Source organism: Aquarana catesbeiana, linkage group LG04 (genome assembly GCF_042186555.1).
Source record: "Aquarana catesbeiana isolate 2022-GZ linkage group LG04, ASM4218655v1, whole genome shotgun sequence".
Classification (NCBI taxonomy): domain Eukaryota; kingdom Metazoa; phylum Chordata; class Amphibia; order Anura; family Ranidae; genus Aquarana; species Aquarana catesbeiana.
The window spans coordinates 644,698,936-644,726,146 of NC_133327.1; the positions used below are offsets into that span (position 1 = coordinate 644,698,936).

At 42.0% G+C, this 27,211-nt stretch overlaps 1 protein-coding gene across 1 annotated transcript in view; it reads right to left on the reverse strand.

Annotated features, from left to right (window-relative positions):
* UBR2 (ubiquitin protein ligase E3 component n-recognin 2) overlaps nucleotides 1–27,211 on the reverse strand; it is a gene marked incomplete in the record, with an annotated part of 138,529 nt that overhangs the window by 37,163 nt on the left and 74,155 nt on the right. Inside the window, 11 exon segments of the mRNA XM_073628435.1 lie at nucleotides 1,492–1,585; nucleotides 3,066–3,268; nucleotides 5,058–5,239; nucleotides 7,977–8,057; nucleotides 9,472–9,581; nucleotides 13,009–13,111; nucleotides 15,462–15,616; nucleotides 18,836–18,884; nucleotides 22,068–22,170; nucleotides 22,258–22,310; nucleotides 25,723–25,847. Coding sequence (XP_073484536.1) covers nucleotides 1,492–1,585; nucleotides 3,066–3,268; nucleotides 5,058–5,239; nucleotides 7,977–8,057; nucleotides 9,472–9,581; nucleotides 13,009–13,111; nucleotides 15,462–15,616; nucleotides 18,836–18,884; nucleotides 22,068–22,170; nucleotides 22,258–22,310; nucleotides 25,723–25,847 — 1,258 coding nt within the window.

The following is a 27,211-nucleotide window of genomic DNA, read 5'->3' on the forward strand; positions in this document are numbered from 1 at the left end:
AAAAAATAAATAAATGCACATCTGTTTAAAAGGTAAAAAAAAAGTGCATTTTTTAATATTTTTTCACTGGAGCCTGTAAAGCATTGCGTCTGCGATCAGCAGATTGCAGGTGCAATGCCAGGATCCTGCTGACTCTCAGCACATGGTCTGCCCTTACCTCCAATATGGGCAGGCAGTTACTGAATTGCAGGAAGAATCAATGCACTATGAGAGCATTCACCAGCACCCTTCTCAGTTCATTGAAACTGCAAGCCGTCGAGGTTCTTGCAGTTCATTCCCAGAACTGCATTAACCCCGGGCCCTTTGGCTGCCCAAAGACCAGAGCACTTTTTGCGATTCGGCACTGTGTCCCTTTAACTGACAATTGCGCGGTCCTGCGACGTGGCTCCCAAACAAAGTTGACGTCCTTTTTTCCCCACAAATAAAGCTTTCTTTCGGTGGTATTTGATCACCTCTGCGGTTATTTTTTACGCTATAAACAAAAAAATAGCGATAATTTTGGAAAAAAATGCATTATTTTTTACTTTTTGCTATAATACATATCCCCCAAAAATATATAAAAGAATAATTTTTTCCTCAGTTTAGGCCGATACGTATTCTTCTACATTTTTTTTTTTTTTACCAAAAATATCGCAATAAGCGTTTATTGATTGGTTTGCGCAAAAGTTATAGCGTCTACAAAAAATGGGGGATAGTTTTATGGCATTTTTATTAATATTTTTTTTTTTACTAATAATGGCGGCGATCAGCGATTTTTATCGTGACTGCGACATTATGGCGGGCAGATCAGGCACTTTTGGGACCATTCACATTTATACAGCGATCAGTGCAAATAAAAATGCACTGATTACTGTGTAAATGTGACTGGTAGGAAGAGGTTAACCACTAGGTGGCGCTGTAGGGGTTAAGTGTGTCCTAGGGAGTGATTCTAACTGTGGGTGGGAGGGGTTGTGTGTGATACGGCACTGATCACCGCTCCCGATTACAGGGAGCTGTGGTCAGTGTCCTGTCACTAGTCAGAATGGGGAAATGCTTGTTTACATCAGCATTTCCCCGTTCTTCCTCTCCGTGAGACGATCGTGGGTATCCCTGCGGACATCGAGTCTGCGATCACACTCGCAGAGGTGAACGTACAGGTACGTTAATCTGCCTGTACGTGCCCATCTGCCGACGTATATCGGCGTGAGCCGGTCGGCAAGCGGTTAAATTGTGATAGAAATTGAGAAGATCCTGTTGTCGGGGGGGGGGGGGTAGGGGTAGCGGGAGAGAAGTCAGGAGCTGAAACATGTTACATGTTCCATCCTAAATACAAGTTGAACATGAAATATGTCCCAAAGGTGAACTTAGCCTTTAGTTCTGGAGCTATGAAGCTGATCCTATTCAGTAGGTTTCTACCCTGGAGGTTTATATAAATATGCACTGATTTAGTTGCTTTTATTCAACACATATACAGAAAATGTGGTACGATCATAAAAATAATGTAAAAATTACCTCTGCCAGCAGTGTGCGTGCATAATATGCCCACAACTTCCTGTGTGTGTTCCACATGCCAAGTCTGGATGCATGATTAGAGGATCGTAGTTTTCTGCAGAGACAGAAAATGAAACAAACTTACTGCACGTAAAATTGTACATCAGTACCATACACGAGTGGAGTCTACTATGCTAAAATGATAAACCAATTGTTTTCTCAAATTAATAGCTTTCATCGATAGAATTTCATTGCCGAGTCAGTCTCACAGATTTTTGTATGTGGTTGACTTTGAGCAAAATCTCTGATATTATATTGACAATATTATCAGAATGACAGTTTTAGGTTTGCTTTGATATTTTCTATAGTATTAGGGTTAGGTTTATTTTAAATGCTGGGTTTAGGATTATATTTATATTAAGGTGACCCTATTATTAGGGCCAACTAACCAACTAACCAAAGTTGGTGTAAAGAAAGCACCAATTTGCACATCATCTAACCTTCACTGGGGTACTCATTACCCTGATCCATGACTTTCTGAAAGTCAGCATTTAGGCAGTAGTCACTGGGGGCGAAGGATGGTGGGCAGTGAAACAAATTACATTGCCTAATAAAATATATATTTGTAGGTGATGTATACCATTATTATATTTATATGTGATTATTATGAGATATGGGCAAAAGTATGTATTGTCAATACTGTCTCCCCTCTATCAAAAGAACGAGTCTTTCTAGTTGTGCCTTCACTAGCACCTTAAGGCTGGGTTCACACTGATGCGAATTGGATGAGGGTTTCCCCGCATCCAATTCGCATTACAGGAGAGGGTGACCAGCTCTCAATGGAGCCGGTTTACACAGCTTTAGGGGCGGCCGCAGTCCGCATTGGAAAAGGGTACTGTGCATCCCAGTTGGTCATATGCCTTTGGTATGCTAAAACTGATGTCCAAAAGTCCAAGTATGATAGAGGATAGTTAACGAATGCATACTTTCAAGAGATGGCGTGACTCAGAATAATGAGAAATTATTATGGTAACAATATAAAGGGGTCAAGTACAGAGAACTGATGGGGATACAGCAGGCCTTTAGGCAGGAGGAAGGATCAGGATAAAGTCTGGTGCTTCAAAATCAAGCTAGTAAAGTTACTTGAACAGTATCCCATTAGTTATCCAATTTTGCAGCAGGAACCAATGCAGGTAAAACCCTCAATTGTTAGCCCAAAGGTAGCAGCAATCCCCAAATAGGGTTTGCGCAGGCCAATCTTCAATAGAAAACATAGGCCAATGGCATAAAGCAGTGATGGTGAACCTTGGCACCCCAGATGTTTTGGAACTACATTTGCCATGATGCTCCACTACACTGCAGAGTGGGAAATGTAGTTCCAAAAGATCTGGGGTGCCAAGGTTCACCATCACTGGCATATAGTATCCAAGAAACCAAAGTCTTCACTCCCTGTCTGAGTAGCTTAGACCTGGAGGGGAGCAGACCTATCCCTGTTTGCTTTGTATTCAAGGGAAAGGCTAATTCTGCAGAGTAAAAGTTCTATTCCAGAAATATATTAGATACTGGCAGCACATCGTTTAAATAAAGCTGCTCACCTGGATCTTGAATAATCTTTGCCCTGTTCTTTGAGAAGACTGTTGATCTTTGAATGAAGGCAGCAAGAACCATGGCTTTGTTATCCACACTGAATGCCTGCTCCTCCTGGCATAGAATGCAGGTCACCAGCTGGCTCTGTTCTGTGAAGCGGGTCTGATGAGGGCCAAGAGCAACAAGCTTGGTGTCCAAAATTGCAGGACCACTGAGAAGATAAAACATTAAAAGGAACAATTAGTGGTTTTGTATATATTTTCTGTGAAGTTTAAGATTATAAAACTTTTTTTTTATTCAGGTAAATATGAAATACAGCAAATGTAGATTATGCAGACTTTTGTCCAACCAGCAGATTGAGCATTAGGGCTCCTTTTCACATCTTTACCTCCATTTATCAATTCTTTACAATTGTAGTTCAAGCTTTAATTAAGATGGAGAACTAAATGACTCAACCCAGTGAATCTTCCTTTATTCTTTTTCAACAGAGTTCTCTAGGAATTCTTTAAGTACATGAACAAACATTTGAACCAAGTATATATACTATTAAACTATAAACTAAAATACTTTAAAGAAAAAAAAAAAAAAAGCGCATCATTCTTTTTTTAGGGCTATAGCTTAGCAACGTGTGAAATCAACTGTTGAAATACCAAGTAATAAAAGTAATTAATTTTTAATTTCTTTTTCTAATTGGAATCAGATTTGTGACCATGGGTCAGTTAAAGTGATACTAAAGGCAGAAGTTTTTTTTTTCATTTTATCTTACCTGAGCCCCATCTCGATACAGCAATGTTAAACGAGAGCCTCGGCTGTCTGGGGACTATCCCTCCCCATTGGCTCCCGCTGCTGTCAGTCAGTGAGCCAACAAGGAGAGAGAGGAGGCGGGACTGAGCTGGGGCTCCATGTCTGAACGGACACACAGCTGCGACTCGGCTTGAGTGCCCCCATAGCAAGCTGCTTGCTGTGGGGGCACTCGGCAGGAGGGAGGGGCCAGGAACGCCAGCAGGGGACCCGAGAAGAGGACCCAAGCTGCACTGTGCAAAACCACTTCACAGAGCAGGTAAGTATAACATGTTTGTTATTTTTAAACAAAAACAAACAAGACATTATTATCACTTTAAGGCCCCTTTCATACTGGCTGTCCGATTATGTCTGGCTGTCTGTTTTTCAGGCGGACCTGATCGGACCCTCCATTCACTTCTACTTCACATGTCCGCTGACAACCGCCGCTATCCAATCCGATCCGATCCAACAAATGCAGACGGACGGTTCCCCCTATTTTCCATTGGTGTGGCGGATCTGATGTAAACGGATAGGCGGTCCGTTTTCATCCAATCTCCCCATAGAGGAAAGAGAGACTCTCACAGATCCATCTCAGCACAGTGAGTGGAGACGGACCTTTCATCCGCCTGCCGGGGGGGGGGGGGGGGCAGATTAGGAAAAGTAAAGCGAAGTCAGTGTGTCCTTAGAGTAAAAATCTGGAGGGTGAGCAAGAAAGGAAAACGCTAGTTATCTGACAGAGTGCATTTAGATGAGGCATCTTTGTCTGGCCATTTGCCAACTCTGGTGTATCAATGTCCATGCGCCAACCAGAGGAAAGAGGGGGCACTTAGTTAAGCTTGATTTCAATGTATTTAATGCTCTCAGTGACTAGATTAGGATAACATGATACAGGGCACCTTGAAGCAGTGTGGCTTCCCTCAAATGAGGTCACTGTTTGTAAACTAGGATCCCCCTCCTAACAAAGTTAGGATGAGTGTGAGGGAAGCTATATTACATGATCTATTGGTGCATTACCCTTCCCACTGTACACTGCCCATGCAAGGTTTAAATTAAGTATCTGATGTTTTTTCTGTTTTCTTTTATCACATAACACCTGAACACAAAATCCAGCACTAGAAAAACGGAAGGCTATGTATACAGTGAATAGCCCCAGTCCTCTCCTCATTCACAGACTAGGAGTATCTAACAGGCATATTTTCAGAAGATGCTGATCTCACCTGTGATCGTGGGATGTGGATGCCGATACGCTGAGTTCATCTAACGACTGCTGGAAAAGCTCCCTGTTCTCATCAATAAAGTGCCTCTGCATTTCGGACATCTGTGCCATGATCTTCTCCTTCCGCAGGCGGGCAATCTCTGCCTTCCTTTTCCGCTCTGCTTTGTCTTTATCACGTGTGCTCTGCAAAGCACAATGTAGCATGTTTTAGTGGCACATGCAGAAAACTGAACTGCCTAGAACATATTATAATCTAACAAATGTCAAATGTAATCATAAATGTCAAACAAACAAATGTCAAATGTAAATATCCATTAAAAATTTCTTCTGTTCTTACAAATGCTAAGATAGGATAACCCTGCAATATTATCAAGTTTTTAAATCTTTTTAAGTCTTTTCTAGGTTTTCACCAAGTTTTAAAAAGATTTTTATTAAAATTGACAGAAAAGTGAAACACACCATCAAGGCACAATGCCTAAATGATCATAAGGAAGAATTACAGAAAACAAGACATGCAGATTTCGGCATAAGATCATTTTCAAACGGTGTCAGACTAGGTTCACACTTGGTGGGAACCCATGCAAAAATCGCACACTCTCACACATAGAAACTAATTGTTAATGGCACTCCTACGCATCTGCTAACATGTGAATTTTCATTTCTCATGTGTAGGGCAACCTATTGAAATTAATGGGCTGTCCTACACATGACAACATGTAGAAATCAGCTTGTGCTCGTTGCATACACAAAGTGTGAACCTAGCCCTACTATTTCCTATGTATAGGTACTTGGGGAAAGGAATGAATGTGAAAATACCCATGGGTATGAACATCGAGCTCTGCATTAATTAGCAAAGGGGGGGGGGGGGGGGCGCTTAACATTTTTTTTTTTTTTTTTGTACCCTCCAATAATAGTCTTTAAAGAGTTTTGAAAATATCTTATATTTTATCCACTGTAACTAGGGAGAAACCTTGAGATTCTGGAGTGCTACTTTTCGGAGAACTGCACAGTAGATGAAGAACTAAATACTCTGTATACTGAGCCCTATGGCAATGAGCACATTAAAAAAAATATCTATTTCAATTTTTATTTTAAGAAATATTGAAACTAAAAACACAATTTCTTTAAAAATTCTATTTTTTTAGGGCTCATTTACACCAGGAAGTGCGTAGAGTTTAGGGCAGCTCCATTAATTTCCAAGCACAAAAAAGGTGCCGCCAAAGTTTTAAGGATGGCCCCGCACTTAAACGCATGTTACTGCAGTACCAAGCATTTTGGCAGGCGTCAATGCGTGTGCATTTGCTAGATGCATGAGGGTGCCATTAGGAATCAACTCGTTTTTGTGTGGTGCACAATTTACTGGTCAGGTGAGTAACTTAAATGTGCAGGACTCGCAAACAGGCAAGTGGGAGTTTAAAAAAAAAGAAAAAAGGAGGGGGAAGGGATTAGAATGAAGATCTTCTTTGATTTGCAGGGATTTCCTCTCACTTCCTGTTTTGGCTAGGACACAAAGTGAAGGTAAATCTCCCCAATGGGACACAGATGGCACAAAAATATAACTGACGGGGTAATAATCCTCCCTTACTCTATCCAAAATGAGAAAAAAAAAAAAAAAAAGTTTTGCCTGTAGTTCTACTTTAACCACTTCCCTACCCGCGTATTGTAATATGACGTCCACAGATGGGATCTCCCATCCTGGGTGGACGTCATATGACGGCCTGGGCTTCCCAACCGCCTAGGGGGCGCGCGCGCCCGCCGTGTAGCTCGGGACCCGGTGCGTGTGCCTGGCGGCCGCGATGTCCGCCGGGCACCCGCGATTGCCCGTTAACCGGGCCGGGCCATGGATCTGTGTGTGCAAACACACAGATCCACGTCCTGTCAGTTGAGAGGAGACCGATCTGTGTTCCCAGTACAGCGGAACACTGATCGGTCTCCTCCCCTTGTACGTCCCCGCCCCCTACAGTTAGAATCATTCCCTAGGAAACATATTTAACCCCTTGTGTCCCCCTAGTGGTTAACCCCTTCACTGCCTGTCACATATACACAGTAATCAATGCAATTTTATAGCATTGATCGCTGTATAAATGTGAATGGTCCCAAAAATGTGTCAAAAGTGTCCGATGTGTCCACCATAATGTCGCAGTCACGAAAAAAAAAAAATCGTGATCGCTATTACTAGTAAAAAAAAAAAAAAAATAAATATTTTTTATTTAAAAAATGCCATAAATCTATCCCGTATTTTGTAGACGCTATAACTTTTGCGCAAACCAATCAATATACGCTTATTGCGATTTTTTTTTAACAAAAATATGTAGAAGAATAAGTATTGGACGAAACTAAGGAAAAAGTTTGTTTTTTTTTTTAAAAATTGGGATATTTATTATAGCAAAAAAAGTAAAAAATATTGTGTTTTTTTCAAAATTGTCGCTCTTCTTTTGTTTATAGCGCAAAAAAAAAAAATGCAGAGATGATCAAATACCACCAAAAGAAAGCTCTATTTGTGGGGAAAAAAGGACGTCAATTTTTTTCGGGTACAACGTCGCACGACCGTGCAATTGTCGTTTAAAGTGCGACAGCGCTGAAAACTAAAAATTGGCCTGGGAAGGAAGGGGGTGAAAATGTCCTGTATTGAACCGGTTAAATGTGGTGGCTGTATTTCTGTTTTCAGGCTCTTTTTTCCTAAAAACCCTGCCAATACATACCCTTTTTTTTTACACTTTATAGCGGTCTGTATACTAGAGATTAGTGAAAAACTGCTGGGGTTAGAGTGTCTAAGTTGTTTCCAAGTTTTATTGTTCTACCTATACAGTATTACATTTCCCAACACAGATACCAAAGTAAATGAATACATTTGTGATTTGTAAATAAATTTAGAAATGTATATTATAAATATTATATACCATTGCCTGTACACACTTACCTCCTCTAATCCACTTCCTGCCGTCTCCAAAACAGGCGTGGCCGATGAGCTCTCCCTGATCTTCTTAATAGTGCTGAACATCTGCAATACAGAGATCCTTTAGACATCAGCTTTTTCACATAATGCATGGCCATTCAGCTCACTACACATTACAATCGGATTGTACAATCGCCTTTAGATCTACCAACAAGTATGTAGTGCAAGGGTCTGCCAGGACACAAATGAATTGGATAGATTAGTTTAGTCTTCAAGTTACATACAAGGGAAAAGAGGGACGGCCCCTGGAAGTCGCACATCTAGAGAGTGTCCTAGAGAGGTGAATGGAGTGGCAACCTCAGCCTGGACTCAAACCAGACCACGTCCCCAATGCGTTTCACTTCACTGCCTGGAGCTTAGTCATGGCCCTCCTCAATGAGCCAGAGCAGCACACATACACTTTCCAGGTCTTCAAGTTACATAGTTATTGTAAATCTAAAGGGGATTGTACAAAGTTTTACGGTCAGATTGCAACCTGTATGGTAACCCTTAGATTAGACATTAATTTTAAAGATTAGCTCCAGACAAACATTTAAGAAAAAAAATAATAAAATATATATCTATATCATTTTGAAATACAACTTGTACTTGAAATTGATTTTGTATTAGCATTTTAATTCCCTGTACAGCAGACTAGGATAGGGACCTGCAGCACTAGGACCCAATCAAGTGTTCTGCATGCACAAGTGCTGAAAGGGGTAGGATGACCAGAGGACTAAGGAAAGCGCAAATCTCCTAAGCGTGCTGCTGCTCCTCCACATTTCAATCACAGGCTGGGCGCAGGAAAGTGACCAGGCTGTACTACTTAACTACAGCGCAGAAATGTGAGGTGACCCACCTGTCTGTACTGTCCGGCAGGGCTGTTAAAATGTTATCACTTGCTGTACAGGATTACAAATCCTTTGACAGGTAAAATGGTGTATTTATCTATGTGCCTGCAGTTCTACTTTAAAGGATAAGTTCACCTTTTTGGAACATGTTACATGTTGCAGCAGCTGCAGCCTCTCCTCCGCTCTACTCTCCCACACCCAGTGACAGCGAGCGGGCATCTTCTCCGGGCACCCGCTGTCACTGTTTGAAAAGAACGTGACCAGGTGGGGTCTGCCCGGCCGTGTCATTCATTCACAGAGTTCTGTGAATGGGAAAATACAAGTACCAACAGCTGTCTGCTTCTAGTTCTCAATGTTGAGTGCTGTGGTACTTCATGGTCTCTTCCTGTCATTGTGCATCTGCCTGTCTGTACGAGGTACAAGCAGACAGATACACTGACAAATCTGCAGGAGTCCTGCATGGCACCCGCAATCTGCTGATTGCAGGTGTAATGCTTTACAGGCTTCAAATTAATAAATAAAAAAAAATAAATGCACTTTTTTTTTGCCTGCATTTATTTATTTATTTATTTTTTTTAAGTGAACGTATCTTTCTAGATCTGTATAACAAAACACCACCAATCTAACACCTTCAGTATCCAGCGGATCATGTCCTTGTGGACCTCCAGATGAGCGGCGTTCTGCAACGTCTCCAATAAAGCCAGTATGCTGGGGGATGTGTTGGAGCCTTCACCAGGTCCTGAAAGCATGAAAAGAATATAAAAGTCATCCTATTTTAACGTACTCTGATTTATATAGCCATTATATATTATGGACTGCTTAGTAGGGAACAGAATAACTCATACCACCTCCCATCCAGAGCAGCTTACAATCAAATTATCTGCTATACTCACTTTGATCAAAAGTTAGCCAACAGGGAAAATAATCCACGTAAAATAGAATTAAAGGCAAAAAAATGAATTTTGCCTTTCCAGTAAATTCCATATCCTGGAGTACAGTACAGAACAAGAAGTCACAGACTTTGGAAGTCATATGCTGCTACCTTTAGGTGATTAGACACTTGCAAAAACATTTGCTAAGAACACCCCCAGGGCACACTCATGTAACCCCACCCACTCCATGGAATTCCAGTGTTGCAGTAAGCAAAATGAAGACAGAGGACAGAAAGGAAGGACCCGTGTCCTGTACTGTACGTCAAGATGTGGAATTTTCTTTTAAGTAGAAATTCCCATTATTTTAATTTTACAGCACATAGTAGGAAGTCATAGTCAATGGGACATCCCTAAGCAATTAACTGAGGAATGAATAATAACATAGTAAAGAGCAGCAAACAAGCCCACAAAAGGAAAGGTCAACAGACCCCCAACGCTCAGATGACAGCTTGAAGCAACTTGATGTGAAAGCTTGCATCAGCAGAGACCTGAACATCCACCCAGTAAAACTGAGAAAAATTATGAACAGAACAAGCAGCAGCCTTGCAAACCCACAAAACTGGTGCTTGATTCTGAAAGGCCCAAGAAAACACCTACAGATCTGGTGAAATGAGCAGCCTGAGCCAGCTAACAATGGCGGAAGAAGGAGCAGAAGTCCTTCCTTCAGAAGGAACCTCCAGAGAGGACAAAAAGGGACTTTCTTAAAGAAAGTGTTGTGGTTAGGTGTACCCTAAGCACTCTGACTGCATCCAGGGCTGTGGAGTGAAATATTCTTGGCATGTTTTGGAACAGGACAAAGGGAAGGACAATATCCTCACCAAGATGAAAGGAAGAAACCATCTTTATTGGGGAGGAAAGACGGTCTCCTATCTGACACTCCCATTTCTGGAGAGTGAGGACAACCCTTTGATGTGAGGTGGGCCTCTAGGTAGGTTTGGAAGGTTCTGGGTTCCAAGACTTGCGACGATTGATGGATCTGCCTTTGACTTAGAGAAAGATGCCTGGGTGGACAGAAAGGACCACATTCGGTAAGTAGTAGTAGTCATAATAATAGGCTTGGGCTGTTCTTTTTTTTTGCGGGGTACAAGTACCTTCCTCCCAGTAACTTCCTTAATAAAATGATCAAATGATTCACCAAACAGGCGTTCTCTATTGAAAGGCGTGCGCAAAATATGCCGTTTTGCAAGCAGACCAAGTCTTTAACCACAAAATTCTGCACACATGCAGTGTCATCTTAGAGATCTGGCAGAGTACATTCTCTAAGGAATCAACACAAAATAGCAGTGAAGAACAGCAGGACAGGATCCTTAAAAGCAGGATCATATTCTCTGTTAGTCCAATTAGCAACAGTCTCACGAATTGACATAGCTGCAATGGCCTGGAGGGATAAAGGTTGCCTGCAGTGGGGCTTGAATCTGCACCTGTCTCTCCCTGCGCACTAAAACATCACAACCGCAAACCTGTGAGAGCACCCTGCAGCTAACTACACTCATCACACCACGTGCCAAGGTAAGCTCTAAATGCAGAATTCAGTGCCCAAAGATCTCATTACAGGCTGGCCCTGCTATTGCAGGGTCCGGGTATGATTCCCAAGAGGATAACCGATTCAGAAGCTGCTAGTGAGCCCTAAGGCAATAAACAGTAGGGTACGGATAGAAGTGTCACTTGGAGCCATAAAAAAAAAGAAAAAAGAAAAAGAAATGTTCAGAAAACTTCTCCATACCAAAAGATGTCCATCACCTAAGAACACTAGCAAAACTGGACTCCCACAGAGTGGGTGAGGGTTAAAGGAGGGTGCATTCTCAGCAAAGCTTTTGCCAACCATCTGAAGATAGTGGCATAAAACCCATGGTCTAAATTTGCTTTCCTGTGTCTTGTACTGTAGAATTAAGATACTTTTTTCTTCATATGCATAGGGTAAGGTTAGGTTAGGTTATAACCCCTGTCAGTTTTTTTCCATCTGTGTTCCATTGGGGAAATTTCCCTTCAATTCCTGTCTTGTCAAAACAGGAAGTCCCTCCAAAACAAGCAAATCCATGGTTGTCACAAGTACTAGTGCCCCCCCATTGGAAGATTTCTCCTCTATTCCTGTTCTGGTGACAACTCAAAATATACTTTGCTGGTGGAGGGGTGGACTGTTAGGAGGCACTATCACATTGCCCTAAATGGCAAGGCAACAGGGTCTCTTTAAAGCGGTAGTAAACTGCAGTTGAAGATAAAAAAACAAAACAAATTCCCCTGCAAGGCAATCTCATAATGTGCTAGTATGCACCGCATACTAGCACATTATGAGAGACTTACCCTAAAACGAAGCATTGCCCTGTCACCACAGAGAGCTTCTATCTGCACCCAGTCTTCCTTCCAGGTTCGCGGCTTCCGGTTACATGAGTAGCCGGAGGCATGATGACGTCACTCCCATGCATGGTGCAGGAACTCTGAAAGTCCGACTAGACTGCATGCACTCTGAATATCTCCTAGACAGTGCAAGTTTAGGAGATATTCACAGTATCTACAGGTAAGCGTTATTATAGGCTTACCTGTAGGTATAAGTGGTAGAACAGAGTTTGCCCAAACAACTGGTTGGCTGCAGAATGGAAGCAGGCTCAGACCCAAAATTTTACAGCTGGAGTTCTCAGGGAATCAGGGGGTACAGAAAGAGCAAAGCACATCATTACACTTTCCTCAACCCCATCCTGAGATTTTGCAATCCTGGAGTTCCTCTTTAAATATTAGAACTACTGCAGGCTCAGCAACATCCTGGCACAGAAGACAGGAGGAGTTTTCATCTAAACCTGAAAAGGGGGAGGAGTTGGGTGATACTGACAGATCCACTCAAAGCTCAAATTTCAGACGATTTTAGCAAAAATTGGCAGAAATTTTAACCCTGTATGACCAGCTTAAGGAATTAATAAAGGATTAAGGCCCCTTTCACACTTGTGTGACCTGAAAGTCATGCGATTGTGCCGCAGTTTTGATGCGACTTGAAGCAATGCCTGTGTAATCTTGAGGTCTATGGACCTCAAGTCACATCAAAGTTGGGTCAAAGTAGTGCATGGACTACTTTGAAGTCACACAGATATGAATGGTACTCATTGGACATCATGAGATACGACTTGTCATGCGACTTAGCAGTCCCAAGTCACAGAACAAGTCACACAAGTGTTAAAAGGGCCTAAATAGGAACACCTCTGAAATAGATAAAAATAGTAATATATTTTTGGTCTTTCAACTTACTTGAGATCTTCTCTGAGAAAGTAAAGGTGACAATGTTGTCCTCACTTTCAATCTGCAGATGCTGGTTCTCCTCCTGTAACGCCATTCCGATCAGATGCAGAACCTTCACAATTGCAGAATGAGAAGAATGTCCGTCAGGGCAAAAATCACCAGCAAGCTTATATACTGTCAGGTTATGTACACTAGGTACACTGTAGATTGCAAATCACTGGCCAGAAACTAAAGACATATTTCTAATCTAGCATTTTATGAAGGGTCCGCTGATAAAATTGCATTGGTGTAACAGATAAGTGTCCAGAACACAAAGGCAGAAGGTTTTTAGGGTTTTACATACTTTTTCAGGCTAAAACTCTTATGCAACATATTTTTCTTTGAAACGGTTTGATTTAGAACTCTCCTTTAAAGTTTCCAGTTTTTCTGTGTTTATTACCCATGTGATATATGTATGCAGTGAATTGCTATGGATGAATGGAAGCCAATGTGGCAAGTTGGTGTCACTGGTAAAATAATATTGCCAAGGACATTACATTCATTACTGGCATTAAAAAAAAAAAAACACGGGAGGGAAGATAATCAAAACTGGAGCAACTATGAATGGCCACCAATCAGTTTTTATCTTTCATTTTCAAAGCTTAAAAGCGTAACTCCACTTTTTTTGAGAAAAAAAAAACATTCCACCCTGGGTGATCTATGTACATTGCAAGGATTATAACAACCTTTGTTGCAGATTTCTACCCTGCTGTTATTCTGAAGAAATCCATGTGCGTTTGTCTGTGCCTCTGTGCTAAGTGGGTCTAATGGGAGTGGTTTCATAAAGAGGGCACTAATGAGGAAAGCTGCTGGGTCTGCATCCCTTTAGACGGGTTCCTATTGGAAATATCTAACCAAAAATGACATTTTTGTTGCAGGGGATGCCTGAAATCTGACTTGTATCTTAGTGTAGATTTCTGGGAAAATTGGTAAGCCAATCACATATGCAGCAAATTATGTTTCTGGGGAGTGGTCAGTATACATTCTGTGTACAGAACAACTCCAGGTAGCCATATTGCATTTATAGAAAATGACAGCGGCTGCAGATTGAAAAGGAAAGGTAATTTTTAAAAACCATCAATTACAATATGACTTGTATCGCAATTGTATACGCTTTATTATTTTTTCTTTATTTGCCACCCCCCCCCCCCCCCCCCCCCCACGAAAGTGTAGTTACCCTTTAACTGAACAAGTTGAACATAGAAGCCGATTGGTTGCCATGCACAGCTGTCAAGATTTTGTCTGCTCCAGTTTTAATAAATTCCCCTCATTGAACGTGTAAGGCCAGGGCACTTTGGGGGCCCAGTGCGATCCACCCCCACCCCACCCCTTTACAGGTAAACCAAAAATCCTAATTTCTTAAATGTACATCACAGGACACAGCAATGAAACCAACATGTCCAAAACTCAGAAAACATGAGCCCCACGACAAAGCAGTGGTGACTGTGTGGTGCTTCATTTTAGGACAAGTCTCTCATAATAAGCTAGTATGCAATGCATACTAGCACATTATGACATTGCCTTGCAGGGGAATTTGTTTTTGATCTGCAACTGCGGTTTACTATCGCTTTAAAGAGACCCTGTTGCCTTGCAATTTAGGGCAATGCTGTAGTGCCTCCTAACAGTCCACCCCTCCACCAGCAAAGTATATTTTGAGTTGTCACCAGAACAGGAATAGGAGGGGAAGTCTTGCAATGGGGGCACTAGTTCTTGTGACAAACATGGATTCCCTTGTTTTGGAGGGATTTCCTGTTTTGACAGGACAGGAATTGAAGGGAAATCTCCTCAATGGGACACAGATGGAAAAAAACTGACAGGGGTTATAACTCTCCCTTACTTTGTCCAAAAACGAAAAAGAAAAAAAGTTTTACCTTTAGTGACACTTTAAACATTTTTTTCAATGCTTACACGTTGATATGCTGATAGATTATGTGCATTTTTTCAATACTTTAAAAAAATATCAATTTTAAAACTATGCATTTAACAAAGGGTGCTTTCCATGACAGTGTTTGTAGAGCTTTCTGTATCAGTAGATGCTCAATTTTGCACAAAGCAATATGCCTCCTCCAATTCATTCAGCAATGTGTGTGTTCAAATGACACACTCTGTACAATACTGAAAAAAAAGAACCCCGTGTGTACACATAGGATTTCTGATAGTCATGTGCAACAATGTCATGTTTACCTAGTAAAAGTAATGATTTAAAAATGAACATTTTTCAATTTTCAGCACAAAACATAATTAAAAAAAAAAAAAAAAAAAAAAGTACAAAAATACCATACTGTCTCATTAATGACTACTTCATTCTACCACCTTTTAATGGTGATAATATATTCCGTTTAATACAGCGCATAAAGCAGCTGAAATTGGTGCATGCGTACTAAATATTACCATAGGACATATAAGAAGTTGACTCAGCTTACCCTCTGTAGCATGGCCTCTGACCAGGAATATCCATTGGGTTCTACAGCCCACTGAAGAACAGTTCCCATAATGGAGAGCATAACATCGGATTGGAGAATGTTAATGAGGCTGGCAAAGAGAGGACAAAACGGAGGCAGCACAGGAGGGGGCAAAGCTGCAACAGAAAAGATTTTGTGAATTCTTTTGTTTGTACACTTACAATTACACAACAGATTTCCACATATATCAGTTTCTGACAAAAGAAAAATTTGACTATTTCCCATGGCAGCCAAATTCCATCATTTCGTGAAGTCATGAATGCCTAAAGCCAGAGGCATAGCTTGAAGCTTGTAGGCCTCCCCACTACTTCCAACATGCGTGCAGATACATCCACCGCACGCTCAAAGTGGCTTAAGAGTTTTGAGTTCCCAGAGTTCCTCTTTACATCAGAGGACAGGGATTACCGCTGGAGAATCAGAGCACAGGGGTCACCGCTGGAGAATCAGAGCACAGGGGTCACCGCTGGAGAATCAGAGCACAGGGGTCACCGCTGGAGAATCAGAGCACAGGGGTCACCGCTGGAGAATCAGAGCACAGGGGTCACCGCTGGAGAATCAGAGCACAGGGGTCACCGCTGGAGAATCAGAGCACAGGGGTCACCGCTGGAGAATCAGAGCACAGGGGTCACCGCTGGAGAATCAGAGCACAGGGGTCACCGCTGGAGAATCAGAGCACAGGGGTCACCGCTGGAGAATCAGAGCACAGGGAACCCTGGCAGGTCACTTGGCAGAGATCCTTTCCCATCCCAGCACTGTATACAGCTACACAGGGCTGAAATCACATTCCTTTACACACAGTCTGTCAGTCTTCACAGGGTGTATCTGGCTTTTATGTTGCCCTTCTGACCTGTGAAATTCTCTGCTCGGAACGGCAGTGTAGTTGCAGTAGGCAGATACACCCTGTGCAGATCATGGCTAACTGGCTGTGTTGTAAAGGAATGTGATTTCAGCCCTGCAGAGGAGGAACAGTATAGAGTGCTGTAATGGGAAAGGAGCTCAGCAGCCGGCATTGCATGCAGGGTGGAGGGGGTGGTCAGGGGGCTTTGGGGGGGGGCAACTTAGATGTGGGAGGGCAAAGCCATGGGACACAAAATCTGGAGCCTGCAGCTCTTCAGAGGCCCCCCGAGGAGGTGTTGAGGGATTTGTTTTTGCAATTTCTGAAGGTCTGTCAGTGTTGGCAGGTGTTGGGGGAATGTCACCTCCCGGAGGTGTGTGTGTTCCCCCCCAGTTGTCAGGGGGGGAGGGGGGGTACAGAGAATCCCGATAACCAGCTGGTGACTAGGAGACACTGAGCAGTGTCATACCTCACCAGTGACATCGGTCCCTATCGTGGCTACAGGATGGCACTCTCCTTCCTCTTGCCTCACTGAGCTCGGTTACAATTTCATGTTGCCAGCACACAGCACAGACACCTCCCCATCCTGGGCTGTTCTCACCTCGTGCTCCTCTCCATTAAGGAAATGGCTCACAGCTTCTCCCCAGCCAATGGGAACAGAGGGGTGTGGACTGAGGAAGGCAAAGTAGAAGCCCAGTACTGGAGCGTGGCTGTGGGGCCCTAGTGCAGATGGGAGCTGGATTTTGTGGAGGATATGATAATATGACAGGGAGGCTGCAGGGGAACCCTAGATCTAGGGGCAGGGGTGCGATTATGACCCCTGCAACTCCTTATGCTATGCCCATGCCTAAAGCAGTATCAAACGCTTGATTTTCTTTCCCATTACTCTGAACTGTTAGAAGAAGGAAACATTCTGCAGATCAGTTTTACTTAACATTAAAGCTGATTGCAGGTGCTAGCTCCATAGCGCTCAGTGCCGCTTCCCCAAACATATGGGTAGGGAAGCTTGGAGGTGCTGGAGGAGGAAGGAACAAGGGAGTGGATTTTCACCATAGGCTTTCTGGTATCTGATTGTGTTCATGCAGGAGTGGCTTCGGGGAACCCTGCAAAGGGAAGGAGCTACCTTAAACCAAGTACAGGTGGAGAGTCTGCTTTCACACATGAAATGCAAAGCAACTACAAGTTTTGTAAGAAAAACATACAGCAAACCTGTAAGTGTTGAGCCCTGCAGCACTGTAGGCTTTTTCTATAAAAGCACTTTCACATGAACTTAACTCACAAGTAGCCTTTGAGTATTGCAAACAAAATTGAACTCTAATATTTCAGGGGTTGGACAATTTTTGGACAATTTCATGCACTCAACTTTGTGGGAACTATTTGGGTATGGCCCCTTCCTGTTCCAACATGACTGCGCACCAGTGCACAAAGCAAGGTCCATGAAAGGCATGGATGAGTGAGTTTCGGGTGGAGGAACTCGAATGGCCTGCACAGAGTCCTGACCTCAAATCAGTAGAACCCTTTTGAGATGAATTAGAGTGGAGACTGCGAGCCAGGCTTTCTCGCCCAACATCAGTGCCTGACCTCACAAATGCGCTTCTGAAAGAATGGTCAAACATTCCCATAGACACACTCCTAAACCTTTTGGGCAGCCTTCCCTGAAGTGTTGACGCTGTTATAGCTGCAAAGGGTGGGTCCCAATACTTTTGGCAATATAGTGAAACTTTCTCTTTCTTTTAAATCTGTCCTCCACCACACCAATGACACAAGTATGATTCATATAAACATGAACTCAGGTCTCACTCACGTACTCCCGGTGTGCATGGTGACGCTACATCCAAGACTTAAAAAAAAAAAAAGTGTGTGTGTGTATATGTATAGCATGGGCTTCTAAACCATAAAATTGCAATACTTAAGTGTGGAACAAAGCCCTTCAGTGCTGGAAAATGTTCCCCGTCTTTCTGGCTATGTGATTGGTCGGAGCCGTGATGACGTCACTCCCGCGCTTGCGCACGGGAGACCTTGGTTTCGGCAAGAAGCTCTGAAGTTCGTGGCAAGGTACTGCTGGACCATCAGAGCGCATGCGCCAGTGATGCCACTGGCTGCATGCAGGGTGAATAGAACAGTGCACGTTTAAATGATATTCATTTTACCTACATGTAAGCCCTTTTATAGGCTTACCTGTAGGTTAAAATGACCAGGCGAGGTTTACTACATGACTATTGATTTATGGCACTTATGTATATGTGGGTGTATTACACCATAATGCATTGATTTTTAGTTATAGGATTAGCGCACTGAGAATAGGAGAGATCACAAGTCTGAGCACGACGATGCTCTTTTGATAATCTCAAAGATATGCCAGTCATCGGTCAAAACAAAAAAAGCAAAATCAAAAAACAAACCGAAATATCTTTGAAAATTCATGAGGCTCATATTTGATTGACCCTTAAACACATTGTATTAGGCTGCCCAGCTGAGAGAATAGCGGAAATCCCTGTACCTGTATCTTCTTCGTTCAGTCTCTTCAGTTTACGTTGGGCTTCTTCAGCCTGCAGAAGATAAGACAGTTCCTAGAGTGAGCTTAAATATATTATTTGCATTTAACATTTGCAAAGCAAATGGAGTATTTGATGAACAGATGTATATGCATGGTTACGATCAATAAAACCACAAAAAAAAAAAAGCAGAAAGAAATATAGGCTGCAATCACTTGGAGGACACATTCAGGCAAAGAAACACTCACCTGCTTTTGTGTTGTTACTTTCCTGAATGAAGGAGTGAGGGGTGCTTTCCTGAATGAAGGAGTGAGGGGTGCTTTCCCTTCAGTGACTCAGTCTTTTGGCAGAGTGGGATTGATGCCTTGCTGCCAAAGTCAGTGAGGGAACACATACAAAGCAGATACAGAAGGTGTCCTCCGTGCATTTTCTAGTGATGCTGTAGCTCAAAATGTCTCTTTAACAACAGGATTGTGAGACATGGCTCTTATTTAGCAACAGGGAGCAGGTGGGGCAGCTTTGATATTTACAGGACAGTCAAAGTCTGCGTAAACTTTGGTCTCCAGACCTACTGATGATCTGTCTTCTTGTCATCTGCTCATTATGGATTGCTTTATACAATATTTCAAAATACATGTCATGGCTTTGAAAGGATTAAACAATTTCACTGCTGCTACTTCAGGGGTGAGTTTGATTCTTTTTATGTAATCGGCAAGCCAAGGTCTATTCAGAGCCATATAATCACTTTTTGCAGGGTTCTTGCCAGGACTAATGTAAACGTCAGGATGGCGAGCAGATGGACAGAGAGGAACATCCATTCCCTGATGGCTTCTGCAAAGTGTAAACCTGGAAGCACTCAGCTCTGAGTGCTTCCAGGGTCAGAGCTGTTAAAATCTTGACTGCAAAGCTGACCAGACCACAGACTGAACACAGTCTGTGCTCAGATGGAGCAGTGGAAAAGAGATACAATAGAGATCCTTGATGTCTCCATAATGAGTACTTGTCATCTACTCAATGCTATCACATAGGGGTCTTATTAGCCCCCTTATTAAAGCAATAATTTTAACCTCTTGCTGACTGCGCTATAGCCAAAAAGACAGCTACAGTGCGGTCCTCCCATCAGCGCCGCCTATCAGTGCTCATCAGTGAAGCCTAATCATCATACATCAAAAAAGAAGAAAAGTTACTTATTTGCAAAAACAAACTAAGAAAACTTTTTTTTTTTCTCAAAATTTTCGGTCTTTTTTTAATTTGTTTAGCAAAAAAATAAACCCAGTGATGATTAAAAAGCACCAAAAGAAAGCTCTATTTGTGTGAAAAAAATAATAAAAATTTCATTTATGAACATCGTCATTCAAAGTGCGACAGCACTGAAAGCTGAAAATTGGCCTGGCAGGAAGGGGGTGAAAGTGGCCAGTATTGAAGTGGTTAATATAAAAACAATTGTAAAATGAATATACATTTTTTATTTTCAATTAAACCACATCCCTGAAGATCCATTACCACATATGAATGCTAACGCGTAGGTAGGCCATGCATGTGTCAACTACAATTTCACAACACATTGGTTATTGCTGTGAACATCGGAGTAAAATAAATAATTCTAGGTCCCTAAACTAAAGAGCTGTAAAAGTATTTAAACGTTGCCTATTGATAACCTTGAGAAATGTAATATTTTGCGAATGCACACAGTTTGAGGCTTGACATATTTGGTCTATTTACTCAATACAACCTCATCTTTCTTTTTTCTCCAGAAAATGGCTTTACAAATTTTGTGTGCACTATAATTCATTTTATCTTTTTGTTTTTATATTTAGTTTTTTTATGAAACTATGGATTTAATAGAGTTGCAAAATTATGTGATATAAAATATTGCAATTACTATCTTTTTATTCTACTGAGCCCTCTGCTTTGAGAAAATAAACGTTTTTAACTTTTTAACCCTTTCATGCCTAAGCCTATTTCTGACACTTGTAGCTTACAAGATAAAATACATATTTTTTTCTAGAAAATTTCTTAGAAACCCCTTACATTCTATATATTTTTTAGCAGAGACCCTAGAGAATAAAATGGTGATCGTTGTAAATTTTTTATGTCACATGGTATTTGCGCAGCAGTCTTTCAAACGCAATTTTTTGTGGAAAAAATACACTTTCATGAATTAAAAAAAAAAAAAAACAAAAAAAACACACAAAACAGTAAAGTTAGCCCAATTTTTTTGTATAATGTGAAAGATGATGTCACGCCGAATAAATGGATACCTAACATGTCATGCTTTGAAATTACGCACACTCGTGGAATGGCGACAAACTACGGTACTTAAAAATCTTCATAGGCGACGCTTTAAACATTTTTTTAACGGTTACCAGGTTAGAGTTACAGAGGAGGTCTTCTGCTAAAATTATTGCTCTCACTCTGGCGATCGCGGCGATACCTCACATGTGTGACTTGAACACTTTCTACATTTGTGGGTGCGACTTACGTATATGTTTACTTTGCTGCGCAAGCACGTTTTTAAAAAAAAAAAAAAAATATGATCACTTTTATTGCTGTCACAAGGAATGTAAACATCCCCTGTGACAGCAATAGGTGGTGACAGGTACTCTTAAAAGACCCCAAATCCCTCCTTTGCACTTTAGTATTCAGATCGACAAAATCGCCATTTCTGAATACTGTAATTTTTTTTTTTTAATCGGCGCAATTAGCAGCAGAGTAAAGCGGAAGTGACGTTGTGACGTAGCTTCCGGAATTTTACATCAAAGACACGATCAAAGCCAAATCTGGCTTTGTTTGGGTCTCAGCCTAGGCGGCAGACCCGCCGAAATGGTGGCTCGGGTCTCCCGGTAAAACGGGAGGCCCGGAAAGAACGGTGGAAGGAGAGGCGGGGGAGAGAACATCCCCTCCCGCTCCTTTAGGATAACAGCCGAGTGGCTTTTAGCCACATCGATCACTGAAAAGCCAACCACTGGCTCTAAAAAAAAAAGAATAACCCCTTCAAGTCGAGGGCGCATATTTTTGTACGGTCGGCATGAAGGGGTTAAGTTAATTTGTAGCTAAAAATGCAGATTTTATGCAAAATTCAAAAAAATTGTGTTGGTAGTGAAAGGGTTAAACTCAAAACTTTCTGTAATAACTCTACTGGATTCCATTACTGCTGTGGTTGACTTATGAAACGGTATTGTCATGTCAAGGCTTATAAGAAGTTTTACTGACTGGGTTCAGAAACACAGCATTTACCTTAGACTGTTCAGCTCTGGAGTAATGGTGATAGAACAGGTTAAACTCCTTGGCACATTCAGGCTTCAACTCGTACAGGCCTCTTCCTGTTAAGCCTGGCTTTCTAAACAGAAAAGCAACAAAGAGGATAAGCACATCATCTAGAAATCTTTAATAAAATGACACAAAGGTCTTACTTCACTCAACTTACTTAAAAGACGCTATCGTTTCAATCACTTGCTCCATTCCTGTCTCTTTGTTCTCCTATCAGTTCAAGGAAAGAAAGTAATTGACTCGATATTAAAGGCATATCTTAAATCAGGTCGATCACACAGTACCTGCAGAGTGCTTCAACAACAGTGTGTGCACTTGCAGACATGAAATGGGAAGATATGAGGGAGGAAAGAGTAGGGTGCCATCTGCAGGAGAACACATGAACAATCTGCAGAGATCTTCAGTAAGGTACACTATATTGTATTTTCAGTAAGCAGATCCATTGAACCTTTATTGTATTGTTTGTTTACCAGTGAGTTTTTCACAAGGCTGCCTGTGATGAGAATCAGTGAGAATTTGCAACATATTTTGCTCCAACACCCCCTAACACTTAACCCTAAACACCTCCATACCCAACACTAATGCCGCATACACACGGCCAGACTTCCCCACAGAAAAGGTCAGATGGGAGCTTTCGGTCGGACATTCCGACAGTGTTTATGCCCCATCGGACTTTTTCTGTCGGCATTGCCAATGGACTCAGATATAGAACATGTTCTAAATCCTTCCATCGGAAATGCCGACAGAGTTTAGCCCGTTGGCAAGTCCGGCCGTGTTTATATTAGAGAACTCTGGGAAGGGGACCCCCCCCCAAACAATTGTCTTTACAAATGTGTGTATATAGATTTTTTTTCTGGAGGTGATCTGTTCAAACAGTGGGGATAGTCCTGAAAGCTCCAGAGAATGGGGCCATATCATTTTAGGTTAGTTCACCATAAAGGTGAAGTGCTAAAGGCACATGATTTTCCAGGTAAAAAATGCACATTTATTAATTCTTTACACTTGAGCCTGCAGAGCATTGCACCCAAGATTAAATCATGGTGCAATGTCCTGCTCCTGCAGACACTGATGAGAGCTCTCTGCATGTATCTCCACATTATTCAGCTGCAGGAACTGTCGGTTAACTACGAGCGTGTTGATTAGCACCCTGGTAGTTCATTGTGAATTACAAGGAAGTGAAGGATGAACAACAATGAAGGATGCGGAGCTCCGCAGAGCAGTGTTATTTTTAAAATGAGACAGCGGATGTGGGGAGAAGAACCCACGCCCTCTGTTACAGGGAGTGGGTGTTATTTGGGGGGGATGCTAAACATGTTACACCCTAAATACAGGTGTAACATGTGCAGAAGGTACACTTATCCTTTAATTAAAAAGCCACTATGCAGTCACTGTACATCATAACAGCACCCTATGCTGATTGGATCTTACAACCATGGCTCTTCTCTAGTAACATATCTGTGGATCATATTTGTGATAACATTAACTTTCCATAAAAAATTGCCACTGCTTTACATGACTTCATCCTGTCATCTTACAGCCTTTAAGGAGAGTACCCCCTAATGCTACAGAAGGGAGCGCTGCGCTTTTCAGGAGGGCCACAAACGTACTGTGTGCTCTCTCTCTCCTGTGGCAGAAGCTGAACTCACCTGAGCCGACAGAAGAGTGAGCACGGTGCATGAGCCCCCCTCAGGAAAAAGACAGTGCTCCCTCCTACAACTATAGTGGGGATTCAAAAGTACTAAAATCACTCCATTGCCACATCCCTACACACTAATTTGAGTACTTTGTGTGTGTGCATGCTCACATCCAGACAAGGTGAATATGAAAATGGAATTGACTACATTGTTTATGATGTATGTACAATATATGCCTGTTTTAACCTATGTCATCCTTCTGTGTGTTGTGAGGAAGCCAAAATGCATTGACGCACAGGGACTCACTTACCTGTTACTATGTAAAAATGAAAAGAGAAGTATGGGGTTTTTTTGGGGGGAGATTCATACTTACCTAGGTGGATGCAGCATCAGACCAATGCTGCATCTGTACACCGCCGCCTCTGCACTGAGAACCTAAGCCACTGAACACTGCTGATGGCTCGGTTCTCTCTCCTCCCCGAGCGGAGAGCTGCTGACAGTCAGCAGTTCTCTCTCCTAAACGCTGCCTGGACCGATTCCAGTAATGTCAACAGACTTCAGACCGCTCTCTGCTGAAAACGGGTCACAGGAGTGCAAAATGGCTAGCACTCCTGTGACCCATAGGAAAAGCCCAGCCTTAAAAGCTCAGGTTGGATTTCTCCTTTAATTTGAATCTAATTGGTCATGGTAGGCCGAACTTTGTACAAGATGTGAATACATGTTTTTAATCATGTCCATTCATGTGGAAATGTCTACTTTTATGTTTTCTATGTATAATAAAATATAGGTTTTTAATACTTTGTTGTGGTCCAATTTGCCTTTAAAGACCAATCCAAGGGGTGCCCAAAATTGCATAGGTATTGGCGTGCAGTGGTCAATACCGTAAACAGGGTATTCCAGGTATCTCTTCCTCTTGACCCTAAAGTCAAGTCAGTGCTTGCTCAGTCTGTTGGATAAATGTGAATGAGAAAACCATACTAGATAGGCCATAGTCAGAGTTCTATTCTTATCTCGTAAGGGGATAATGGTACATTGGAAGCCAGAGGACCCTCCTACAGTTGGGGAATGGATAGCTAATGTTGGTAATGCACTACAAATGGAAAAAGTTATACATTAACAGAGGATGTCCACATAAGTATGAAAAGTTATGGGCTCCATGGCTAGAGGTCCCTGGGCTAGCCCCGGCGGACCTGATCATGGATAGACTATTGCTGCTTAATGTTGGGTGATGACGTTTATGATGAAATGGGAGTGCGTTATTGATTTCAAGGATGCGTACTATGTAATTAAAGAATGTCCCACATAGCAATGAGTGTTATATGTACACAATGCAAAGTAAACTGTTTGGCTTTGTTATCTTACGCTTTTCTCAATAAAGCTTTTTTTCTGGATAATAAAAAGAAAAGTCCGATCCAAGGGGTTTGTTTTTATAGTAGGCACTCCTCCCAAAGCCTGCTCCATCCCTATAAGAGAACAGAATGGAGCCATGTAGCCCTAAAGCAGTGGCAGTTTTTCTGGAAGGATTTGGCTATTGTAACTATGACAAATAGGTATATTATCAGGGGGCAATCATGATTAGCAATGGGGCTACTATGGTGTACTGTAACTGCATAAAAGGGTTTATATGAAGGTGAATGCAGCATACACCTATGAGCTCAGAGCACCTTAAAGACCCATCCAGTCCTAGGCTGACAGAGCGTGGGTTAAATAACAAGAGATTTCATTCAACTCAAAGAGGACTGGCACTGGAGAGACTTCAGGGCACAGTCACTGTGTACTGCAGTGAGATGTACTCAACTACTGAAGTAGAACTGTAGTTATTTGTGGCACCCAGAGGTCTTGTCATAATGTGCAAGTATGTTCATGAAAAGTGGCTATTTCTGCTTTGAGCGATGGCTATATTTACCTTAGCTGACATCATGCGCTATACATTCATCACATTTCAACATAGGAGAAAACCTGCCTATTAAACTTAGGCACACACTTACATCTTCCGGCAAGGCCTTGACCAGTTCACTGTGGGCCATAGGTCTAATGCTGAGCTGGTGGATGATTTCCCGCTTTATCTCATCAGTGACAGACACCTGCCCTACGCCAGGGCAAAATCTTTCACCTGTAACATAAAACATAGATAGTAAATACCATATATTCTAGGCTGCCTTAATCCATTATGCAGAACACATCCTACTGAGCAGATCTGGAAGTTTCTAAAAGCCAACCGAGATCTAGGTACTTGCTTTTTAAAAGGTATCTAAACCCAAGTATCAAAAAATATACATAATACTTTGCCTGGCATTGTATTATTTGTTCAGTATGTTTTATGAAGAACCTTTCAGTGCTTTTTTTATTTCAGCTGTTGATATGAACAGTAGAGGTTTTTCAACCACTTCCTGTCAGAGGGTGACAACGCTGGTTGTGCTCAGGAATACAGGATTATGTACCAAAGAGCAGTGCTCTGGCACCTTTTGCCATCTGTCCCTATTAATAAGTTGCAGGAAATGCTTCATTACTGTCTACCTCTTGTGTCACACCTACAATTAGAGCACAAATGCATATAGGATTTGTTGTCCGAAATAATTTCCGGCGCAAGAACAGGAAGTTCCCAGGCCATGCCACCAAGATGTTTGTGTTGCTGAGAACTTAAAGCATGTGTCAAGCTAAAAATGGTTTTCTTCATTTGTGATAGATTGAGATGGATTAAAACCTCTGTCCAGTGATTAGTGATATCTGGGCTCCATTAAGATTTCCCATTAATGTTCTGCTAACAGTTTTATCAGACAGAAAGTGAGGGAAAATCTGTAACTTTGATAAAATGTAATATGAAGGTGATGGGGGTCCATGTGTGTGATTTGTATCTTAAACCGAACAGTCCATTTAGCTTAGTTTGGTGGACTTTATGCTACTGCAAAGATGAGTTAACTGCCAGGGTATATAGGAATACAACAACATTAAAGGGTTAGTTCACCTCTACCAAAAAACTGCCTGTGCAGGTCTGTAGATGAAAACAAACTGGGCAGCTTTGACTAAAGTTGAATAATGTCCATACTGTAGGTCTAGGCCCTTCACATAACTCCTGAAGCCTGACCTGAAAATTCCCAGGACATTGCTAAGCGAGGGCAAGTCGTTACAGCTCACCTTCACAATCACAGAAGTGAGCGCACAAAACGTTAAGCTCAGAGCTACTCCATCAGCGGATCGAAAGAGCATGTGAGGGGGTTTGAATCAGAGAAAGAGCTCACTCCTGTGATGGTAGAAGGGGGGGGGGCCAGTAACGAGTAGGCCTTAATTAGCAACGTCCAGGGAGTAATTCCAGTCAGGCTTCATGAGGTACATAAATGGCCTTCACCTATAGCAAGGGTATTATTCAACTTTAGTCAGAGCTGCAGTTTATTTTTGTTTACACACACTCCTTACCTGCATAGGCGTTTTTTTTTTTGTAAATGTGAACGAACTCTTTTTAATGAACCTTTAAAACAT